General features: G+C 39.7%; 1 protein-coding gene across 11 annotated transcripts in view; it reads right to left on the minus strand.

Moving 5' to 3' along the window:
* LOC138758574 (GEM-interacting protein-like) overlaps positions 1–25,115 on the minus strand; it is a 197,261-nt gene that overhangs the window by 11,912 nt on the left and 160,234 nt on the right. For 10 of the 11 annotated variants that reach the window (XM_069927700.1, XM_069927701.1, XM_069927704.1 and 7 more), the window contains 10 exons: positions 24,726–24,863; positions 22,316–22,506; positions 21,943–22,046; positions 14,416–14,517; positions 11,335–11,427; positions 8,541–8,698; positions 4,897–5,085; positions 4,176–4,313; positions 2,809–3,029; positions 126–423 (listed from right to left, as the gene is read on the minus strand). In XM_069927700.1, the coding sequence (XP_069783801.1) occupies positions 126–423; positions 2,809–3,029; positions 4,176–4,313; positions 4,897–5,085; positions 8,541–8,698; positions 11,335–11,427; positions 14,416–14,517; positions 21,943–22,046; positions 22,316–22,506; positions 24,726–24,863 (1,632 nt within the window). The remainder of the gene's footprint in view (positions 1–125; positions 424–2,808; positions 3,030–4,175; positions 4,314–4,896; positions 5,086–8,540; positions 8,699–11,334; positions 11,428–14,415; positions 14,518–21,942; positions 22,047–22,315; positions 22,507–24,725; positions 24,864–25,115) is intronic. The other variant, XM_069927703.1, reaches the window with a different exon arrangement.

Raw genomic sequence — 25,115 nt, forward strand, 5'->3', positions numbered from 1 at the left:
CCAAGACCTCAAAACATTTGACTTGACATGAAGCTTTTGGTGACTGTGTGTACCTAAAACGCTACCAAGATATTTACTAAATTTGTACTTGTTACATTTTTGAGCCTAAGTTAACATGTCTCTACCTCTGAGGATTGGCTCCTGCCTTTTGCTGAACTCAGGGCCACATCTGCTCTCTGTTCAGTATGTTCCATTGACGAATTCCTGGTTGGGTGAGTCCAAGAACTGAGATCTTGTTTAGGCTCAAATATATTATTGCATTGCATGATTAGGAAATCTACAATTTGAGCCTGGTATCCGGAGTTCACCAGGGAAGTAATCGAGACAGTATCTTCCAATGCCTGAGGCCTAATTAGCGTGGGGCCAAAGATTATTCCCAGGTTATTTGATGACATCTTGTTTTCTTCACATCGTTTTGCCACTCTGTAAAAGAAGAGATTTATTTTGGAGTCACAAAAATGTACCTGTCCTTTCCTCCACTGTCACTCTGGCCAGTCTATGCTGACTTTGGAGTGTGTTCATCTCAATATGCATCACAGACAGGTCTGAAGTTTTGATCCAGACAATAACAGGCTTTGACCCATAGCACCGCACATATAAAACTCTTTTACAAGGTCTGCAGAACAAAAGGCTTTCACTCGGCATTCAAGTGGACAAACAAGATGATGACGACTCTCGAGTGAAGTGGAATACCAACTTCAACAGGTGTGGAGTTCATTGAAGAACCCATTGGCAAGCAATGGAGACAGGCTGTGGCATTGCTAACAGCCCCTTTCACACTGGAACTTGAAACCAGTAATTAACCGGCAATTTACAAGCTCACATACCAGTGTAAATGCTCCCAACCCGAATGGGATTCCAAATCAACCCGGGAATTAGCCACCTAGGAAGGTATCATAGACGATCCATTTCAAATTGGCTCCAGTGTGAAGGGGTGACCCGGTAGGCCGGGCCCCATTAGAGAAGTGCTGATGATGTTCTTGCATGTGTGGGAAGTGCTTAAAGAGGCAGGGAATGGAGAGAACAAAAAGTTAAGAACACAGCAGAGAATACAGTTAAGAGAACAGAATGTGAACAACAGGAACTTGTGGTATGGAGTAAAAATCAATTCTCAATTACTTCTAGCAGTAATTTTTTACGCATGTTTCATTGCCAGTGCAACTTTCCCACACTCGAATGTGTTTTATTCTGGCTACCACTTTCCCATGCTCACTATAAACTGTGTGTGAGTGTGTTATCTCCATTACTGTCTTTGTAAATAAAATCATTGCTTTTGAGACCCATCAAATCTATTTTCTCACTCATAACACCCACATACTTCCTTCCTCCCCCCACTCAGAGACTGAGGGGCTGGGGTGAGATGTGGGAACAGACTGGGAGTAATGGGCTGGAGTGAGGTGTGGGAACAGAGTGGAGAGTGAAGGGCTGGGGTGTGGTATGGGAACAGACTGGGGAGTGAGGGGCTGGGGTGAGATTTTGGTAGAGTGGGGAGTGAGGGGCTGGGGTGAGGTTATGGTACAGACCGGGTGAGGTGTGCGTAATCTCCTTATAGAACAAAGCATTTACTCCCTTCGAGTACATAATATGTCACTTAGGACGTCACTGCTGGAGGTTGTTCTCCCCTTAGCTCTGCAATACCGGGTTGGTAATGTGAAAGGGCGCACGCAACCGATTTTTCTAGGTCCAGTGTGAAATACTGGTATTTTAGAGCAGGTCATTCACCTGCCAATTTAGAGGGTTGCCAATATGAAAAAGGCAAATGTCTCCTCAGGTTCCTGGTTATTGTGAGGCACCTGCTACTCAAGTAATCAATTTAGATTATTGCTCAGTTGGCTCTTCATATGAATCGCGTTTCAGCTAATATGAACTTTTTCAGGTCAGTAGGTCTCCAAACATTCAGACTCAGAAGAAAAATCCTTTACCCAACCAGTTTCAGTTTTGTCATCAAGACATTTCTAATTGGACTAGTGCTGGGGAAAAATCAGGGCAGCTTAGTTAGTGTTGAAGTTAGCTCAACTATATTACAGCGTTAGCAACCCGGGATCAAACCCGGCACTGTCTGGAAGGTGTTTCAACATTCTCCTCATGTCTGTGTGGGGTTTCCCCGAGTATTCCGGTTTCCTGCTACCCTTTAAAAAGTAAGGAGTGTAGGTTAATTGGGTGTAATTGGGAGCTCAGGTTTAAATGGCCAGAATTGGCTTCTACATTGGAACTGAAATTTTAAAATGCTCTGTCAAAGGTAAGCTTACACTATCCTTTTCTTTCTGAAGGGAATGTGCAGTGTTTTTATACAAACCATACTGTTTCACTTCAAACATTCTTCCAGTAGCCCAGCCATTCTCAACGGGGACCTTGTTTTTTCACCTTGTGTACAATAATTTTTTATTATGCTTTTGATGTTGTCAGTTGGGAAGAAGCCAAAGCTTGACCATTCAGAGGGAAGAGTGCCCATAAACTAAGCAGAGTCCTGGAGGGGGCTATAGCTGAAAAAAGGTTGGGAATGGCTGCTCCAGCCCAATGATGGGTACAGTAGATGTGGACACATGGCTGAGGGAGTACCGTAGGAACAGACGTTGGCTACATACTGACCGTCATTAGAGTTATGATAGACTGAGTGTCATGGATAATCTCACAGCCAAACACTACTTTATCACCTCAAGCACATTATTTGCCACATCTACAGTTTCCATAGGTCACAGAGACAGCTGCCTGAGCCATTAATCTCTGATCTTTTCACACCAAAGCGATTAATACAACCTTCTTTTTCATTCCACATTTTATCAGAGTGTATGTTAACGTTAGGCCTACCTGTGGAGATGCCTGATAATGTGCTCCAGAGTGTTGTAGTTGGAAACTGGAAGATTCTGCAGCAAGGCCTTGGCCTTCAGTATGAGTTGTGATACTGTCTCAGCAGCCGTGGGCCTTCCCTCAGCCTGATTGTCCTTCAGCTCATCACAGCCCTGGTGCAACTCCTTGGCAAACTTCATAAAATCATTGTACAGGCTGAAGAGAACAATTGGCTCCGGGAGCTTTAATTAATGAAAGGGAAATGTCAATTTAAAAACCATAAGGGCACAAGAGAAAATTTGCTTGTGCTATCCACCTATGATGGCAGAAACAAATTACTTGACCAAATTTAATGTGAAGGCCTCAAGTTACTATCAGCAGAAAATAAGATGCAACAGCTAGTAAATAATCACGGTTTGCCCTAATCTTCACCCGATGTACCCTGCATTGTGTGTGTATGTGTGCACACTGTGTGTCCATGTATGTATGTGTGCACATCATGTGTGTATGAGTGGGCACCGGGTGTGTATGTGTGCACTGTGTGTACACCATGTGTGTTTGTGTGGGCAGTGTGTGTGTACACCATGTGTGTACACCATGTGTGTACCTTGTGTTCACCATGTGTGTGTGCACCATGTGTGTTTGTGTCTGCACCATGATCCAGAGAAACATTGTTTTGTCAGGTTGAACATGTACAGTCATAATGCAGTATAATACAGTAATCACACACAGTCAGATGATAACAAACTTGAATTTCTAATATTTTCTGGAAACTGACAAACACATCTCCTGACATCTTAGGGTCGAAAGAGTCAAAAGGTAATGAAATCCTTTGACTTTGTGTATAACACCATGGAGTTTCCCGAGGTACATCAGGATACTCCGTCTGCATCCAATATGTGGAATTCTCTATCCACTTCATTTCAAATTCAACATCAATAAATTGCCCTTTTTCTTTTGCTCTTGTCTTAGCTCGTGGGGTGGGGGGGGGGGGGGCGCGGTTCTAATTCTTCCCTTTCTCGGGCTGTTACTCAATGAACAGCCTCCAGTTTAGATAATGTAATTTACTTGTTATAAAGCATCTCAAGTTGCCTTCAGCATTTATTTATTTAGCATTGAATAGGTACTGGGATATGGGATGAAGTGATACACAACTTAGTTGAGAAACACACCTGAGATCATCTGAGGATTCACTGTTGACTGGATCATAGTATCATCGTTTACTCTATTTATACAATCACATTCAAATTAGAATGTTAATAATCAGTAAAAAGGCCGCCACCAGCCATCCAGAGCACACAAGTCACTGCCTTGTTGTGGTGGTAAATGGTGGCTAAAATTAAATATCAGCCTCAGATTGCGACCGAGTGTTCAGGCCTGTAACTCACCTCTCGAAGGTACAGGGTCAACAGGTTTGTGATGTCATGAGGTGAGTTCTCAGACATGTCAGTAAGATCCCTCCCATTTTCAAAGGATTGGCGCAGTTTAGTGATGCGTATCTTTGAGCCATTCATTCGATAGATTCCCTGAAATATCAGAATAACAAGCATTGTACAACAGTTTGACATCCAATTCCAAATTATTGAAAGGCAAATTAAACCTGAAGCAAAATCAAGTGTGACAAAATGGAGTTGTGGGATGTGACAATAACTCTGGGGAATAGGAACCACTCGATAAGTGTTCCCTTCCACTATCCTGACATCGCTGCTCCTTCCCTCCTGTTGGGTTTAAATCCTGCAGCTCCCTCCCGAACAGCCCTATGGATGTACCCTCACAAAAAGGATTACAGATATTCAAGAAGATGGCTCATTGCCACCATCAGGGTAATAGAGATCAGTGATGTCCAGATTCCAAAGAAAAATTATTTTTTTTAAAATGCAGGTTTTGTTTGGTGGGAGAGGGGAGGGGAGAGAAGTACTTGCTGTTGTGGAGTAAGGATAGACCAACATATCGGTTCATGGGCAAGATACAGGGTTTGGTGGACACGATTTGCCACATTCAGACTAATATTAGAGCCTGCCAGGCTTCCTGCCTTATATATAGTGTCTATATCAAGATTTTATGTGGTATCCTTTCCAGCACACTCCCCAACTGCCTTCCCGGCTCTACCTGTATGCCCAGTGCTCGTCGCTCTATCTCCGCTGTGCAGTGTCTGACGATGAAGGGCACCTCGTCAGCTGTCTCTCTTGCTGTCTGTGCAAAGTCGACACCAAATAAACAGATCTTGGTCTGGAGCTTGCGGTGGCCACATAAGATAGCAATAGACTCGAGGCATTTTCTATGACAGACCAGAGAGCACTGCAAAAAATAAACAGAGAACATTATGGCCCACGATATTGTACCTACCAATAAAAAAACTATTCATTCCCTACCCCATAAACTCCTATTTTTCTTTCATCCATGTATCTATGTAAGAGTCTCTTAAATGGCCCTATTGTTCTAGCCTCCACTACCACCCCTGGCAATGAATTCCAGCCACCCAATACTTTCTATGTAAAAAAGAAACTGGTCCCTGACGTCTCCCCTAAACTTCCCTCCCTTCACTTTGTATACGTTCTCTAGTGTTTGCTACTCCTGCCTGGTTAAAAAGGTGCCTCTCGTAATCTTATAGACCTCTATTAAGTCACCTCTCATCCTTCTTTGTACCAAAGGGTGGCAACGCTGTTATAGCACCAGCGATCAGGACTTGAGTTTGAAGTCTGTAAGGAGTTTGTACATTCTCCCCATGTCTGCATGGGTTTCTTTCCACCTTTCAAAATATACTGTGGGTGTAGGTCAATTGGGTGTAATTAGAAAAATTCTTACCTCACAAGACATATTTTCAAAATGTTACGAGCCCAAAGGACCCCAAAACCCAGCAGCAATAGATATTCATCACAACAATGGTTACTTTAACAAAAGTTATTTTTAATTAGCTTTAAACATGAAAACAGAATCAATCTTTAACTTATCACTATTAACTTAACTACCCAACTTAACCCCCTTCTAATTCTAAGCGCACATGTATGTAATGTGTGTGTAAATTAGTTCACAGTCCAATTTCACTTCTCATTCTTCAAAGTCCTCTTGTTGTAGGCAATTCTTATACTGTGCACAGCACTTAACATGTATAAAGTTCACCAGGCTTTGGTGCTCAAAAGGTAAATGTATACCACTCAGGAAGGTTCTTATAGGGTTTACAGAGAGAGAGGTGTTGTTCCAGGATTTCCACAACTGAGGTACCACCATTAGTCACCTCAATGTCTTGCTGATGAAACCTGCCCCATCAGGATTCTCCAGATGATAACATCTTTCTTTCAGGCTATCAAAGAGTTCCTTTCTGTTCCACTTTTCCAAGAGAAACATCAGACAGATAGCACTTCCAGCCATCCGCCACTCTGGAGCTTCTGTTTCAGTTCCACCAAGCTTCTCCTGCTTGTTACAGCTGTGTCTCTCTTACTGAGATTCCAACTGCCAGCCACATGTCCTTCTCTCTCTCACTTGCAACCACCCCCCTCCCACCTTCTCCAGCAAACAATAGGAGTTTGTCTTCAGCTCCCATCTGTTGTTTTAGGTAAACAAACCTCTTAATGTCCTTTGAGCACTTTGCAGAGAGGTCAGAAGCCTTGCAAAAAATGTCCAACATAGACAACCTGTCTCCAGTCAATTCATTTGGTGACATCATTTCAATTATCACCTACTTGTGAAATGTACATAGCATTCTCCATAGTTTCTGTAAAGTCACTGAATATGAATTCTTCAGTATTTCAAATAAGATCTGTTTTAAAGTGTGTGTATGTATGTAACCTACTCTAATTTTACCAATTATCTCCCAAAAACATTCCCAAATATTCCATAACTCAATCCAGGCAAGGTCCTGGTAAATCTCTGTATCCCCTCCATAGCTTCCACATCCTGTGATGAGCTGACCAGAACTGAACACAATATTCCAAGTGTAGTCTCATCAGTGATTTATAATGCTGAAATATGGCCCTCTGAACTCAATCCCCTGACTTAATGTTGGCCAGCATACCATAAGACTTTTTAACTATCCTATCATCCTAGATGACAACTTTGAGAGATCTATGGATTTGATCCCCAAGGTCTCCTGTTTTTCACTCTTTTAAGTACCCTACTCAGCCTTCATTTGACCTTCCAAAATGCATCACCTTACACTTGTCTGGATTGAACTCTGTCTGCCTCTTCTCCGCCCAACTCTGCATCCTGTCTGTGTTCTGTTGTAACCTCCAACCTTCATACTATCTGCCAACTTACTGATCCATCCCTTTACTTCTTGAAGAAGGGCTCAGGCCCAAAATGTCAGCAATATATCTGTCTCCTAAAGACGCTGAGAAGACTGGCTGAGTTTTGGTGTTTTTACCCTCTACTTCTTTGTCCAGGTAACCAAATTGTAAACCATCAAAGTTGCTTAGCATTGACAGATCCTCAAAGGATGGGATTTGCTGTTTCAGAAATTTTCTTTCAGAAACAGCTTGTAATCTCCTCCAGTACTTTGTTAGTCAAAAAATTCCTTTGTTCAGAGGTTGCATCTTTGTTCCTGTTCACTGTTGAAGTTTAAATGACTGAAATTTCCCTTAAAATATTCATCAGCATTTAATACAAAAGAGATGTTCCCAAGTCTGTAGTTTCTTTTGACAGAGAGAACTGAAAACGTCAAGGGCCTTTAATGTAAAGGAAATTCAAGGGATTCTTTTGGTCACACTGCATGAAATGCAACTGGTAAACACCAGTTACAGGCTGCACTGGGAATGGCTTTTATGTTAAGGATTCATTCTTGATGATTAATATCTTCAGCAGGGGTGAGAACTGGGCAGGATCTCAAATCGATTTCCTCGTCCCTCAGTACTTGCTGGGTTACAATGACTGGAGTGCCCTCTGAAATCTTTTCCAGGCACCTATTTGTATCAAGAGTATGAGGATTCAACAAGAAAATGAGGGAATGAAGTGAGAATTTGAGAGCCTGTTGCACAAGTTCTTCCTATTTAACATGCAGGTCTAGTTGTCCCTAAGGAATGCTCACTCATCACCGAGCTATTCCTGATGCAGCTGGTACCCACCGTGACACATACTCGAGAACAGCCATTCTCAACGGAGGCCACAGCAATTTGAGTAAAAGCCTGGTTTTCTTTTCACCTCACGTATCAACATTTAAAAATTTTTTTTAAATGTTGTCAACATGAAAGAGGTACCAGAAGAAACCAAAACCTAACTGGTTCACAGGCAAGAGGGCGCATAAACTCGGCAGAGTCCCAAGGGGACCATGTGATAGTACAGATTCTATCACCAATGTGTATATGTACATATATACAGATTGTAGTGTAGGATGACTGTGATTGGCTGAGAGTGTAGCCACACCTACTGGCAGGTCTTAAAGGATTGCTCCTAGCCAGACCAGGTCATTCTGGACTGGTCGACCTACTTGTGATATGCTCCAGTCTTTTAATTAATAAAAGCCTTGGTTTGGATCAACGTCTTTGGTTCTTTCAACGTGCATTACAGGCCATAGCCAAAATAAAGCTGCTCTAGAAAGAGGGCATCAGAAATAGAAGGCTCATTTTAGGCCAGTACACCACCAGGGTCAGCTCCCAAAGCACAGATGATTTGTTCACTCTCAACTGTTTAATCCTTTTTAACAACTGCAAGCAATGTTTTCAATTCTCTGAATGCCTCAGATGCAGTTAAAAACATTAAAGCTGTTGGTCATTGGTATATGTCCACAGACATCATTTTGAACTTTGCTCTTGTAATCTCACCTCTTCACACTCAGCACCATTCATCATAACAAGGCTGTCACACTTGCGACATTTCGTGGGAGCCCTAAGTTTCCTGAATCGGTGCGTCTGTGCTGCTTTAGATAGCACAATATTTTTGAAAGTTGCTGGTGTTCTTGACGTCTCATTCATGAAATCTACTAAATCAGGAAAAAAAACAGATTTTAATATCAATTGAAGATTCAACATTTTGTCCATCCACGATTTGTCTTTGTTTCCCTTTATTGCCCATTCCCTTTTCTGTCCTTCTAATTTTTCTCCTCTTATAACCCCCATTTCTGTCTCTCCTTTTCCATTTCCCCATTTGTCATTTCTCATCCCTCTCTCTCCATCATTAAGATCTTCCATCTTGACATTCCTTTTATATTCTATAACGCCATCAAATTCTTCTGCTTTCATTTATCCAATTCATCATCTCTGTTCTTTTTGTCATCTATTTCATTAATTTCCCTTCATGACCCTTGTATTCTCTGTTTCCTTACAAATCTTTGTCACATCATTATTCCTTGCTCTCCCAATGATTTCAGATTTATTGTTGGAGAACATACATGACATCACAACCCTCAGATTCCTTTTCCTGTGGGCCAGGCAGAATTACAACTTAATGGTCCTGCAAAAAAAAACTGTGCACAAAGTACACATGTAAATAAATAAAGACAGTTAAACAAACTGACTGTGCAAAGTGAGAGAAAGAACAATGAATGAAGTACAAAAATAAGTGTCCTTAAATAAAACCCTGACTGAGTTTGTTGTTAACGAGTCTGATGGTGGAGGGGTGGAGGAGCAGCTGTTCCTTTTTTTAAACTTTATTAATTTGAAAGATCATTAGTAATAATACAACATACATTCCATAAAAACAATTTTATATAAATATATATATATGTATAAAAAGAAAAACAGAAAAATAAGTCCCCACCCACCCTCCCACCCCATCAAGCAGTCCTCTTAAGGAGAGCCAAAAATATATAAACAGAAACTAAGAATATGTAATAAATCAAAATATATCTAAATGCACATATTTCACTTATTAACAAAAAAGAATAATTGTCATGCAGATTATATGTAATATTTTCCATTACAATACAAGCTTTCAATTCATTCTGCCATCGCATTATATTAATCACTATATTATCTTTCCATGTACTTGCTACACGTTTTCGAGCTACAGACAATGCTAAGTGTACAAATGCAATTTGAAATTTATCTAACCCTAATCCCTTTAAAGGAATCATATAATGCATTAAAAAAATAGATGGATCTAGTGGTAACTTAATGTCATATAATTTTTCCAAAGTTAACCTAATTTCTTGCCAAAATGGTTGCACATGAACACAAGACCAAACACATTAAAAAAAAGTACCAGTACATACACCATATCTAAAACAAGAGTCCGAATTACTAAAACCATATTTTTTCATTTTCTCTGGAGTTAAATACAACTGATGTAGAAAATTATAATTAACCATTCCACACTGCACATTTGTCAATGTCGTAACACTATCCTGACACCTATCTGCCCAATAGTCTTCAGGAAAAGCAAAGGCTAAATCATTTTCCCATTTAAGCTTGGACTTCTCCCATTTCCGTTTATCCATATTGTCTTGTAATACTTGGTACATAACAGAAATATAACACTTTTTTGGAAAAGAAGAAATCAAAGACACGAATTCCGTCAGTACAGGTAAAATCTCTCTACCATACATATCTTTCACCAAAGCTTGAAGTTGATTATAAACAAACAAAGAATTTTCAGCAATATCAAAACGCTCTTTCAATTGATTGAAAGAAACTGTCTTTCTACAAAACAATCCTGTAACATCTTTATACCCTTAGAGTCCCAACTTTTTAAATGATTATTAAACATTGAAAAAGGAATAACCTGATTGTTATATAATGAGGTTAAAATTGACAATTTTCCTTTTGATCCTAAAATCTTATTTTTTTTAGTCCATACCTTTAATAGATGTTTTAATTTCGGCACATTGTATTCCCGCAACAAATTTACATTCCAGGTTGGCAGCTGTTCCTGAACCTGGTGCTACAAGTCTTATACCTCTTTCCTGATGGCAGCAGCGAATACAGAGTGTGTGCTAGGTGGTTTTGGATCCTTGATGATTGCTGTTGTTCTCCGACGGCAGTGTTCCCTGTAGATGTTCACGATGGTAGGGAGGGTTTTGCCTTTGTTAAACTGGGTTGTGTCCACTACTCTTTGCAGGGCTTTACACTCAGGAGTATTGGTGCTTCCATACCAGACCATGATGCACAGTTTCCACCACACCTCTGTGGAAATTTGCCAAGGTTTCTGGTGTCATACCAAACCTCCACAAACTCCTGAGGAAGTAGAGGGGTGGACATACTTTCTTCACGATGCCACTAGTGTATTGTCTCCAGGAAAGATCCTCTGAGATAATGACTCCCAAAAACTCTCTCCTCCTCTACTCCCCCAGCGATCACTGGATTGTAAACCTCTGGTTTCCCCTTCCTGAAGGCATCAGACAGCTCCTTGGTTTTGATGGCATTGAGTTGTCGCACCATTTGGCCAAGTTTTCAATCTCCAAGCGTTGCTTCCCCTGTAACTCTCTTTGCTTCAAGCAAGTTGAAATTTTCTTATGATTGCTGCCAGCTAGTGAGCTGTCATTGGCGTGCTGTGGCACGCACATTTCACAATTTTCAACAATTATTTTTTGCAGATGTGAAGGCTCATCATCTTCATTTAGACCTTTTTATTTATATAATTATGCAGTGTCCTGATTCCATTCTCAAACTAGTAACATACCGTTATCATGTACCAGATTCCCGTCCCTCTCTTCAAAATCATCTGGCGACATCCCTGACACGGTGGGTTTTGGCAATTTCCTTCCTAAATGAGCTGAAAAAAAACCCAAAACACCTTAATAAACATACAGCCTTTTTACAATTTCATTAATATTTTGGGATCGAGGTGTTACTGGCAAAGCCAGCATTTATTGCCAATTCTTAATCGCTCTTGAGAAGATGCCAATGACCCACTGTTTTCCCACAGTTCTGTTGGGTAAGCAGTTCCAGCATATAGACACAGGAAGAAAGGAGAGGCAGTGTATTCTGTGTTAGTTTGAAGGTGAATCCAGGGCCAGATTAAGGAATAATGGGGTCTGAAGCATTTATTTTAAAGGGGTTCTAAATTGTGCCGACTGCCACGTGCGTGGGTGTGATGGCAGAACAAAGACAATATTGGAGTGACCAATTTTGGGCCATTACTACTATTTTGTACTGTAAAATTAAGATGGAGATTAGAATCCTTTAAAGCAGCATCATTTCTGGCACACAACATGCTTAGATATTCATTTATTGACACCAGTGGGTTGTGGCAACTCTCTCTCTCTCAATGTTATGCTTCGACTGCGTAAATAAACAGCAAATACAAGAGTTTAAATAATTAGCCATCCCCGACGCTTCTGTGGACTTGCCGCTGAAAGTCAGGAATAGGTGGGAAGATTTCTTACAATGAACTATGGACTGCGCTGCATTTTCAAACCAGTTCACTTGCTGCCTGCCTTGCAGCCCCTTCCCCGAGTCGATCTACTTTGTTGCTACTGATTCTCTTGGCATTTTTGTGGCGCCACATCGATTAAGCGATCCGGATTCCAGATTAGCTCCCTGGTCACAGTCACAACGGACTCCTCGTTGGACCGATCTGACCTTATTGACTCCAGTAAGAAAAAAAAGGCTGTTCACATTTCCAAGTAGATTATTGCAGTTAATAATGAAGTCATCAAAACGCACCTCCTGGAATAACCAGTCGGTAAACTTGCCTCTGACTGCGATGAGCCTGCGTCTCTTTTTGCTAAGTACTGGGTGGCATCAAGTTACTGGTTTTCTATCTTGTTATGGTCCACATAATCCTGTCCAGTGCAAACAACTTTTCACCCTGGAGTGTTCCAGGTAACCAACGAGATAGTACAGCAATGAGACAAAACTTGAACATTCATTGCTGTAAAGAATCTCCCACATTAAAATAAAACTTACTAGATTCGGGTATCCTCCCAACCTGTCTCCAAATGTCCTCACCCGTTTTAGAACTAACATTTATTTCACTCGACTCCAACCTCCAGTGGTGTGATAGTACAGACCTATCACCAATGTATATAGTTACAGTATCTAGACTGTGCTTACAGCGATTGGCTGAGAGCTAAGCCACGCCTACTGTCTGGGCCTTAAAGGGTTGTGTCCCTAGCCAGGTCGGATCATTCCGGACTGGTCGGCCACCTGTGAAGAGCTCCTGTCTTTTGCTAATAAAAGCCTTGGTTTGGATCAACAAGTCTTTGATTCTTTCGACGAGCTCTACACTAGACCAGCCTCCAATGTGGGACCTTTGTCAATGGCCTTGTTAAAATTCATGTCAACAATGTCTACAACTCTGCCCTCATCAATTTTCTCAGTCACTTCTATAATCAAGTTCACGAGACATGATTTCCCATGCGCAAGGCTAAGTTGACTATCTTGAATTAGTCCTACAGACTTTGTCTCAGAATTCCCTCCAGTATCTTCCTCATGACTGATGTTAAGCTGGCTTATCCTTACAGCCTTTTTTAAATAAAGGCACAATGTCAGCCACCTTACAATACACCAACTTGTTGGAGAAACTCAGTAGGTCACACAGCAGGTAACCAGCATTTCAGGCATGGGACCTTTGTCGGGTATCAGCAAAAATAGTCAGACTTCTAGTGGAGGGAGGAAGGGACAGGGGAATAATGGATTTGTATTTCAGCCCCTGATTTTAGGATGATAAAACCTGGGATAATCGCCTCCCCTGTATCTCCCCCGCTAAACCCGTAAGAATTTTAACATTTCTTCAAAACTCTTGACCTATTTTCCCAATCTGCTCAAGGATAGTTGGTCCTCTATTCTTGGAATTGACATGGTAAAACTTCATAACAAGTATCTCCTTCCTTGGATAGTGAGGAGATTTGTGTTTAGAATCCCAGGTTTAGTCTCACACTCGCTTATATAATTGCAGTAAGAATTTTTATTCTTTATGGTGATATGACCACCAGCCGACTGCAGGGGGCGATCTCTGTACCTGCAGGAAGACCACCTAAGGGGTTGACTCCACTTGGCTGGATGTCAGTCAGCCGACCCGAATATAGACCTGAGCCGGCCCCTCCTGAGCCAGCACATGGGGAGCCACTGAAGCATGAACTGGTGTTCAGACTTTTACTGGAATAAAGCCTGTTGTACCGTCTGTGGAGTTTTGTGCTTGCTCACTGTTACCTCAGCGCCACACTCTTGAATTCCAGAGGTTCTTGCAGCATAGATCAGTACACGCTTCACCTTTCCAACGTGCTTGCTTCACCTGCAGTAATCTGTGGTCACCATTTTCCCTTTGAATACCATTTTTCAAATCTTACAACATTTTAAAAGGTTCGCTTTTGTAATTTTCTCACGTTTTTCAACTTCTTTTATTCCATTCACTTAAGCACCTTTATCCCCTTCCTCCTCACAAACACAGTCATCGTGCTTTACGTCAGTAGTAGTCCTAGCTATAAGACATTTGGCCACCCCATCCAAATCATTGATAAAGTTTGTAATCATTCATGGCCCAGCATGGATTCCACTAACGTAAAAATGATCCATTTATTGCTACTGTCCATTATCCAGTCCTCACTGCACAATAAATTACTTCCAATCTAACCTTCTCTCAATTTGTTTCAAAATATTTTGTGTGGTATCTTGTCGAAGCCATCCTGGAAATCCAAATGCACCACATCTCTGGTTTCCCTTTATTTATTTCCAAAAACTCAAGCACATTGGCCAAGTGTGATTTCTGGTCTGTGTATCTGTAATCTGCTTTATATTATGACACCTTGTTGGCATTTACCTGGGCTGGACATGGGTGAATCGAGGGAACGTGACTCACTGCTGACTTCAGTACTTTCTGAATCGCTTAACCAGGGTTTTGTTCCAGCTGTGTTATGAAGCACTGTAACAAAAAAAAGGTGAAAAGTGTTGGAGCTGTTTGAGCCCTTGACATTTCACGACATGGAGGAAAAGTGCAGAGGACATTTTAAGAGTCATGAAGATAAATAAGATTTGTATCCTGATAAATAAGAAGGTGTCCTGCTCCTTTTACTTCATTGATCTGATAATCCATCTCAATCACATGGCTATTGGTTGGGGCTGCGAGTGAAGCTGGACACAGTGCCAGCCTTGGCCTAGTTGCTTCTACTCCTATCTTTTGGCCGATGATTCAAACAAAACCCAGGCTAACATTTCACTTCAGGCAGGAGCTCAATAAACGGAGGCTCACCGCATTTGGGAGCAAGAGGACCCAGTGCTCAAAGCACCACAGACTGCAGATGCAAGAATCTTGCGCCAACATTAGATGCTGGAGCTGCTCAGGCAGTCGAGCTGCATTCGTGACACAAATGGACCGGCAGCATTTGGGGTAGAGACTTTTTATTGAGACTATGGTGGGAGATAAAGCTCAGGCTGGGGAAGGATCACAAGGTAATAGGATGCAGTGGGAGAGGTTGTTGTGAAAAGCGAGTGTGGGATGGGCTAGGAAAATGGGAACAAGCTAAGAACAAGATGGGACTAACTGGAATTACATTTTAATTCCTCTTCCCATTCTCACACAAACCTACCTGTTCTTGACCTTACCCATCATAAGGGTGAAGCCAAATGAAAACTTAGAACATTACAGGACAGAAAACAGCCCCTCTAGTCTGTGCCGACCATCATCTCGCTAGTCCCAGTTGAAGAACATGCATTCCATCTGGGTACCCTACAACTCAACAGCATGGAATCAATCCAATTCGGGTATCCTCCCCCCCTCCCAACCTGTCTCCAAATGTCCTCGCCCGTTTTAGAACTAACATTTATTTCACTCGACTCCAACCTCCAGTGGTGTCTCTGCCTATCTCCCGACTTCATTTGCCTAGCATCTTATTAATTTCCCACCCCTTCCCCTCTTTTTTGCACTGCCCTCTTCCCTTCCTACCTTATTGACAGTGTGTCCTGACCCAAAACATCGACTGTCCATTTCTTTGCAATGGAAGCTGTGTGACTGGCTGAGGCCACCTCTTTGCTGGTCAGGATGTATCAATAAACAGATTAGTTGAACAGCGTCAATTTGCTATTTGTGATATCTTGCAAGTGCGTTGAGGAGAGTGGTGATGGAATAGAATTAAAACAGCCATCAAGATCATCATGGCCCGGAGGAGTCACGTGATGGAGTAGTGGCCGGACGGTGAACTCCAGCCCTCTCCAGAAAAGTCGGGAAAAACAAAGGAAAACACAAAGGCACAGAAATAAAAGTTAAAGAAAAGTGAGTATAAAGGTGGAAAGAAGATGGCGACAAAAAAAGAAAAATCGAAAGCAACGGTAAGAAGAGAGGAAGAGAAGACAACGGAGGAAGAAGGAGAAGGCCTTACCTGTTCGAAGAGGCCCGCAGTGGAGAGAGAAACCCGCTCCCTCAGGTCGGTAGATAGTGGACTACAAAAATGGCTCGCTGAGCCGAGTAAAAGTGCGCAACCGCGCATGAAAAAAAACACACCGACGGGAGGGGGGACCAGCTGGGGAGTCGATCTCCACAACCGGCAACGACAGCTGCAGAACACCTGCAGCAAGAAGAGAACACAGAAGACAATGGAAACAAGAAAGAAGAGAAGAAAAGGGCAACAAAGAAACAACAGATGGCCAACCCAGAGGAAGAAGAAGAGGAAGAGGAAGAGTACAGTGAAATAGAAGAAGAAAAGAAAGGCAAGATAAAGGTTATACTTTCTCTTATTAAAGGATACATGGAGTCATTTAAAGAATGGCAAACACAGGAATTTAATGATTTAAGAAGAAGAATAAACAACACAGAAGAGAAAATGAATAAAATAGATATGACCTTATCAGAAATGGGAAAGAAAATGGACAAGATGGAAGAGCGGGCAGTAGCAGCAGAAATGGAGGTAGAAGACTTAAAAAAGAAATTGGAGGAATCTAATAAAAAAGTGATAGAGACACAAGAACTGTTAGCTCAAAAAATAGATATAATGGAAAATTATAACAGAAGAAATAACATAAAGATAGTGGGCCTTAAGGAAGATGAAGAAGGCAAGAATATGAGGGAGTTTATAAAAGATTGGATCCCTAAGACCCTAGGATGTCCAGAACTACAGCAAGAAATGGAAATAGAAAGGGCACATAGAGCATTGGCCTCTAAACCACAACCACAACAAAAACCAAGATCTATTTTAGTAAAATTCCTAAGATATACTACAAGAGAAAAGGTACTGGAGAAGACAATGGAAAAAGTAAGAGAGGGCAACAAACCACTGGAGTATAAAGGGCAAAAAATCTTCATTTATCCAGATATAAGTTTTGAACTCCTAAAGAAGAGAAAGGAGTTCAATACAGCAAAGGCGATTTTATGGAAGAAAGGGTATAAATTTATACTAAAGCATCCAGAGGTATTGAAAATATTTATTCCAGGACAACAAAACAGACTATTCTTGGATCCAGAAGAAGCACGAAAATTTGCAGAACAATTACAAAAATAGACTGAGGGATGAAGACGGGTAATGAGAGTAAAAATGATCACGATTGATATGTATGTGGGTAAAGAGGTATAAGAGTGAATAGATACAATGTGCATACGTGAATGTATCTGTACTTAGAGGAAAATATAGATAGTATAGACAAGAATTAATAAGGGAAGGTAATGGAATAGAGAGAATAAGGAGGGAATTAAAAGAGTGACCTTTGTTACATATGAAAAGTGAAATCTTTTCTGGGGGGGGCTGGGTGGGGGGGAATACCGGTCACTGCAAAATCAGTTGACGCTTGCGAGTGGATTCGCAAACCCAAATGGAGAGGGGAGATGTGGTTGTCCGACAAAGGATAAAGGACAACTCAGGAGGGGAAGGGGAGATTGGGGATAAAGAAGATATAAATAGGAGAATAAGGAAAATGTTTGATGTTGTAGGAATTTTGTCTTATAAAGAGTTGAAAATAAGAAAACAGAAATGGAAAAGGAGGAAAGGTAATGATGGAAAAACGGAAAGAGAAGATAAACAAAGTATAAAATGGCTACGCTGAACTATATGACTTTAAATATTAATGAAATACATAACCAAATTAAAAGGAAGAAACTACTAAATTTACTGAAAAAGGAAAAAATTGATATAGCATTTGTCCAAGAAACACACTTAACTGAATTGGAGCACAAGAAATTAAAGAGAGATTGGGTAGGACATGTAATAGCAGCATCGTATAATTCAAAAGCAAGAGGAGTGGCTATATTAATTAGTAAAAATGTGCCATTTAAAATAGAAGAGGAAATAATAGATCCAGCAGGGAGATATGTTATGATAAAATGTCAGATATATTCGGAGTTTTGGAATCTACTTAATGTATATTCACCTAACGAAGAAGATCAAAAGTTTATGCAAGATATCTTTTTGAAGGTAGCTAATACGCAAGGGAACATACTAATAGGAGGGGATTTCAACCTGAATTTGGATTCAAATATGGATAAAACGGGGAAAAAAATTAACAGAAAGAACAAAGTAACCAAATTTATAATTAAATCAATGCAAGAAATGAAACTTTTGGATATATGGAGGAAACAAAACCCAAAAGAAAAGGAATACTCATACTACTCGGCTAGACATAAAACATACTCAAGAATAGACCTATTTCTGTTATCAGCTCGTATGCAGGATAGAGTAAGAAAAACAGAATATAAAGCGAGAATACTATCGGACCATTCACCCTTAATATTGACAGTAAAGCTAGAGGACATCCCTCCAAGAATGTATAGATGGAGATTAAACCCCATACTACTTAAAAGACAGGATTTTAGAGAATTTATTGAAAAACAATTAAAAATGTATTTTGAAGTAAATACGGAATCAGTGGAAGATAAGTTTATACTATGGGATGCAATGAAAGCATTCATTAGAGGGCAAATAATAAGTTATGTAACCAAGATGAAGAAGGACTATAATCAGGAAACAGAGCAGTTGGAAAGGGAAATAGTAAACATAGAAAAAAAATTAGCAATGAAGGAAGATACAACTAAAAGAGAATTGGCAGATAAAAAAATAAAATATGAAACATTACAAACAGAAGAATATAATGAAGACAAAACAGAAATATTATGAACTAGGTGAAAAAACGCACAAAATCCTAGCATGGCAGCTTAAGACAGAACAAGCTAAGAAAATGGTATTGGCATCAAGGAAAAAAGAAAAACAAATTACATATAATCCAAAAGAAATTAAGGAAAACTTTAGAGAATTCTATGAACAATTATACCGAACTGAAACGAGGGGAAAGAAGGGAAAATAGATGAATTTTTGACTAAAATTGAACTACCAAAACTACAAATAGAGGAACAAAATAAATTAACAGAACCATTTGGAACAGTAGAAATACAAGAGATAATAAAAAAATTACCAAATAATAAGACACCAGGAGAGGATGGATTTCCAATAGAATTCTACAAAACATTTAAAGACTTATTAATTCCGCCCCTCCTGGATGTAATCAACCAGATTGATGAAACACAAAGCTTACCAGATTCATGTAAAACAGCAATAATTACAGTAATACTAAAACAAGGGAAAGATCCACTCTCACCAGCGTCATATAGACCAATATCTTTGCTAAACACAGATTATAAGATAATAACTAAACTATTAGCAAACAGATTAGCAGAACAGGTACCGAAAATGGTAAATTTAGACCAAACTGGATTTATCAAAAAAAGACGCACAACAGACAATATTTGTAAATTTATTAACTTAATTCATGCAGTAGAAGGAAAAAAGCACCTGCAGTAGCAGTTGCTTTAGACGCAGAGAAGGCCTTCGACAGAGTAGAATGGAATTATTTGTTCAAAGTATTGCAAAAATTCAGTTTACCGGAGAAATATATTAATTGGATTAAAGCATTATATAAGGGACCGTTAGCGAAAGTGACAGTAAATGGACATGTATCAAAGCAATTTAACTTAAGCAGGTCAACGCGGCAGGGATGCCCACTATCACCTTTATTATTTGCGCTAGCTATAGAACCACTAGCAGAATTGATAAGAATAGATAATAATATAAAAGGAATAAAAATAAAAGACAGGGAATATAAAATCAGTCTGTTTGCGGATGATGTTATAGTGTACTTAACAGAACCAGAACTATCAATAAAAGAATTATATAAGAAATTGAAGGAATATGGAGAAGTGTCGGGTTACAAGATAAACGTAAATAAAAGTGAAGCAATGCCTATGAATAATGCAGATTTCTCAAAATTTAAGAAGGAATCTCCATTCAGATGGCAAATGCAGGCAATAAGATACCTAGGTGTACAAATAAACAAAAATCTAGGCCAATTATATAAACTCAATTATAATCCACTAATGAAAAAATTACAGGACGATTTAGAGCATTGGAAAGATCTACCACTAACACTGATAGGAAGGATAAACTGTATTAAAATGAACATTTTTCCAAGGATATTATACTTATTTCAGGCATTGCCAATACAACTGACAGAAAAATTCTTCAAAGAGTTAAAGAAAATAATAAGGAAATTTTTATGGAGAGGGGGGAAACCGAGGATAGCACTAGATAAATTAACAGAATGGTATAAACAAGGAGGCTTACAATTGCCAAACTTTAAAAATTATTATAGAGCCGCACAATTAAGATACCTAACAGATTTTTATCAAACAAGGGAAAAACCAGACTGGACGAGATTAGAATTAGATAAAATAGGGGAAAAGAATCCTGAACACATATTATATAAATGGGATGAAAAATTGGTACAACATAGAACTTCTCCAGTGTTACATCATCTCCTCAATATTTGGAAGAAGATTCATGTAGAAAGAAATAAAACAAATTATCAATTACCAAAACTAATATTGACGCAAAATAAGCTACTCCCTTTTACAATAGATAACCTTTCCTTTAGAGAATGGGAAAAAAAGGGATTAAAAGAATAGAAAATTGTTTTTCAGGAAGTAGATTCTTATCCTTTGAACAAATGAGAGATAAGTACAATATAACTGGAGATACAGCGCTGGCATATTACCAACTGAGATCCTACTTGAAGGATAAATTAGGAAGCAATTTGAGTTTACCAGAGGGAAGTAACCTTGAATATGTGATTACAGATACAATGTTAATCAAAAGATTTATAACAAATATGTATATTAAACTGCAAGAAAAGGAGAATGAGGAAACAAATGGTAAAACTAAACAAAAATGGGAACAAGATTTAAATATAAAGATAAAAAAGGAAACATGGGAGAAATTATGTTCTGGAACGATGAGAAATACAATAAATACGAGGCTACGTATGATACAATATAATTGGTTACACGGACTATACATTACACCTCAAAAGTTAAATAAATGGGACCCAACAGTATCTGATAGATGTTTTCGATGTAAAAAAGAAATGGGAACAACAATTCATGCAATCTGGACATGTGAGAGAGTAGAAAAATTTTGGGAAGATCTCAATCAGATATTAAATAAAATAACAGAAAACAATATACCAAAGAATCCAGAGATCTTTCTCCTAAGTAACATAAAAAACAAAGAATTTGGAATTGATTTGGAGGATGCACAAAAAAGATTTGTTAATATAGCCCTAGCCGTAGCAAAAAAATGTATTATGTCAACCTGGAAATTGGAAGATAATTTGAAAATACAACAATGGTATATAGAAATGAATAAATGTATTCCATTAGAAAAAATAACATATAGTTTAAGAAATAATATTGAAATATTCGAACAAATATGGGAGCCTTACATTAAATACAATAGTGAAAACCTACCGGGGACAAACATTACCGAAGTTGATGGAAGGAGAAGGAAAGAAAAGAATGGACTCAGTAGAATTTCTGGTGTATTTTTGTTGAATGACAAGTGTCTGACTGGTTTAATGCAACCTAGATTGTATACCTAAAATGGATGAGAGGGGGGGGTGGGGGGTGGCTTGGGAGGAGGGAGGGGGGGGAGAAAAAGTCACTGTATGTGTGTGAAAAAGAAAAAGTGTATATCATGGCTAATGTGATTTATGGTGTGAAAAATAAAAAAAATTTAAAAAAAATCATCATGGCCCTATGGCACCGCATTGGATTAGCCCCATTCTATCTACTTATAGACTAGAAATTAAGGTTGATTTTGGAGCTCATCACCATATCCCAACAAATTGCACTGAGTTTTGTCTCAGACCTGATTAAGAAATAAACATTTTGGTACTAAGTTGTACATTTCACAGTGGAAAAGGTTTTTATTTTCCTTCCTGATTCGTTTTTTTTTATTGAGCAATGGGGGTCTCTTCTCTCCCACACGGGATATAACAAAGGCTTTCGTGCTCTTGAACACCATTAACACGAACTTACTGAGTTTGTTTTCGAACTCATCTTGTGTATTCGGTAAGTCGCCAGAGGATGCGGATGTTCGATGAACTGGTGGGATGGTTTTCCTCCTTCCAGAGGGGGAGGATCTGAGAAAAAAATCATTTGCAGTTTATCACTCATCATGTCACCCTTCCATCCCTGTAGGCCACACCCTTCCTATTTGCTCTTACGGTACAGAATCCCCAGAACAAACTGGTTCAATTATTCCCACTATTTAATACCTTGTGGGTCCAAGCCCTTCAATTTCACTTTCCATTCAATCCCATTGCAGAGGAGAGAGCAGACTATTCATTCCGTTTAGTGTCATTGTTCATAACACCATCGATAAAATCAGACATCAACCACCATCACTGACCTTCTGCTGGGGGTAGCAAATTCTTCAAACTCATAGCTCTCAGTGGATATCAATTTCTTGTCCAAGTTTTGAATAAATTCAAAATATTTTTGGGCTGGTTCCTGTGGTTTGAGACTCTCCTGCAGTGCTTGGAAGGAAAATGGTACCTGTTCAATCTGTTCCTGCTTCATTTGGAACATGCTCATGGAGACCTGTTGGTACCAAAATAGGAAAGGTCATATTTTACTCATTTAGGTGCATCTCCATGGAAATTCAACAGTTGTTTCTTCCCAGTGTCCCTTTCTGGTCAGACACAACATGGATTGAATTCCGAGGAAAGACTTTTCTCCTTTTCCCCGTCAAATATTCCTAGCATAAGTAAATCAAGCAGTAGAAACAAAGAAAATGAATCTTCTACATTATCCCACTACACTTGACTATGTCTGTATGGATTACTTCAACCCATAGGGCTGCCATCATCAGTATTAAAAGCGATGTGCGTTCTTGGATGGGCTCAGATCTAACCAGTGCTTGTTATGCGTTCAGTTTTAAACAGCAACAAGTAGGAGAATGTTCCATCGACCAAACTAATCGCTGAGGCCTTTTTTTAGAGGCATTTACAAAACATTGCTTGTGGGAGGGGTGAAATGAACCTGGTCAGTCCAAAAGTTGACCTTCACATGGGGACTGTGACACATTCAAAGGTGGAGGGAATAACAAGAGGATGGATTTAAAAAAAAGACAAAGAGCAAATTACAGCACAGGACAGGCCCTCGATGTTGTGCTGACCTATATATACTTGTCCATAGAAAATAAAACCCTCCCTACCTCATAACCCTCTATTTTTAATTCATGAGTCTCTTAAATGCCCCTATTGTTCCTGCCTCCACCATCATCCCTGGCAAGGTATTCCAGGCACCCACACCCCTCTGTGTAAAAAACTTACACCTGATGTCTCCCCTAAATTTTCCTCCCTTCATTTTGTTCATATGTCCTCTGGTGTTTGCTATTCCCTCCCTGGAAAAAAGGTGTGACAATCTACCTTATCAATGCCTCTCATAATCTTGGAGAACTTTATGAAGTCACCTCTCATCCTTCTTCGCTCCAAAAAGATAAACCCCAGCTCCGCTAACCTTGCCTCGTAAACATATTTTCTAATTCAGGCAACATCCTGGTAAATTTCCTCCTGCACTCTTTCCACAGTTTCCACAATGAGCTGACCAGAACGAAACACAATATTCTAATTGTGGTCTCCCTAGAGCTGGAACATGACATCTTAACTCTTGATTATTGAAGCCTAGCATATCATAGACCTTCTTAATTGTCCTATCAACCTGTGTGATGACCTTAAGAGATCAATGGATTTGAACTCCAACATCCCTCTTCTTCCACACTGTTAACCCTGTATTCAGCCTTCTGGTTCATCCTTCCAAAATGCATCACCTCACATTTATCCAGATTGAACTCCATCTGCCACGTTTCTGCCCAACTCTGCATCCTGTCTGTATCCTGTTGTATATTCAGTCAGATTATGCCTGATAATCTTTTGTCTCAAAGCCACTTTCTGGGCATAAACCTTATATTCAAATCTTTTTAAGTCCACTGTATTTATTATACTGAGTGACTGAGAACTGTAAAGATTCACTATGTGTTCAGGGGTTGACCACTTATTTTGAGATTTGACATTTCATTCCAGACAAAGGAAACATCAACTTCACATGTACCCTATCAAGTCCTTAAATGTTTTGTATGTTTCGATGAGGTCACTTCTGGCCCTTTTAAATGTTTAGGCCCAGTTTGCCTAATGTTTTCTCATATAACAAACCCGCTATTCCAGGGATCAATATGGAGAGTTTGTTGTAGGCACCATCCTTACTTTTTTGAATATTTTATACTTTTTCCAAACTCAGACAATTTCAATAATTCACAATACAGCATGAAAATTAGCAAAGATATTTACTGAGTCTAGTTTTATCCCTCGCGCCCCCCCCCCCCTCCACACAACACAAACTGGCAAAAGGAGAGGAATACATTGACCACTTAAATAAAGGACCAAATGCACATAAAATGACAAAAGATACTTGATTAACATTAAAAAACAAGACTCCACCTATCAGGACAAAAAAGAAAAAAAATGAAAAAGACATTCATCTCGATAACCTGATTGGAATGGGCTCCTCCCCACCCCCCCTCCATCCCACCAACCCCCTGATAGGGGATGGATGGGGAGGGGGGAGAAACAATATCATCCTTCCTAAGATGAAATAAACAAATTGAATGAGAATGACTAGGGGTGAAAGAAAGGCAAAGCAAATCTGAAAATGTGGATGAGATGATATCAGCAGGTTGAATTTTAAGGACGAGAATAAGGAAGAAAAGTTCCGGAGAGGAGAGAAAGTTTACACGAGGCAAAAGCGAAAGATGAACTTACCACTTTTAGAATGTGATCCCCGTGGCAGATAAGTTTGCGAAGCTGCGTAATGATTTCCACTTTCATTTTCTCCAGTTCTTTTCGTCTGGAATTGGCCTCATGGACACAAGCCTTGTAATGTACTTCAGCCTCCTGAACCTATCAGGGAGCAGAGAGATAACTGAGGCCTATCAGTGGTGAAGGTTGTTCAGATGGTCTCAGTCTGTACAACTATATAGTTATTGTTGACTGTTGTATATATGGAACTGGCCCACCCACTGATGACTCATACCCTATGACTCCTCCCCCATTGTCCTGGGCCAGCAAGGTATATTAAAGCCTATCATTCCCTCAGCCTAGTCTTTGTGGTTATTGGTAGTGCCTAACATGGGTACAAAACATTCTTATCAC

This window comes from Narcine bancroftii, chromosome 3, assembly GCF_036971445.1.
Source record: "Narcine bancroftii isolate sNarBan1 chromosome 3, sNarBan1.hap1, whole genome shotgun sequence".
Classification (NCBI taxonomy): domain Eukaryota; kingdom Metazoa; phylum Chordata; class Chondrichthyes; order Torpediniformes; family Narcinidae; genus Narcine; species Narcine bancroftii.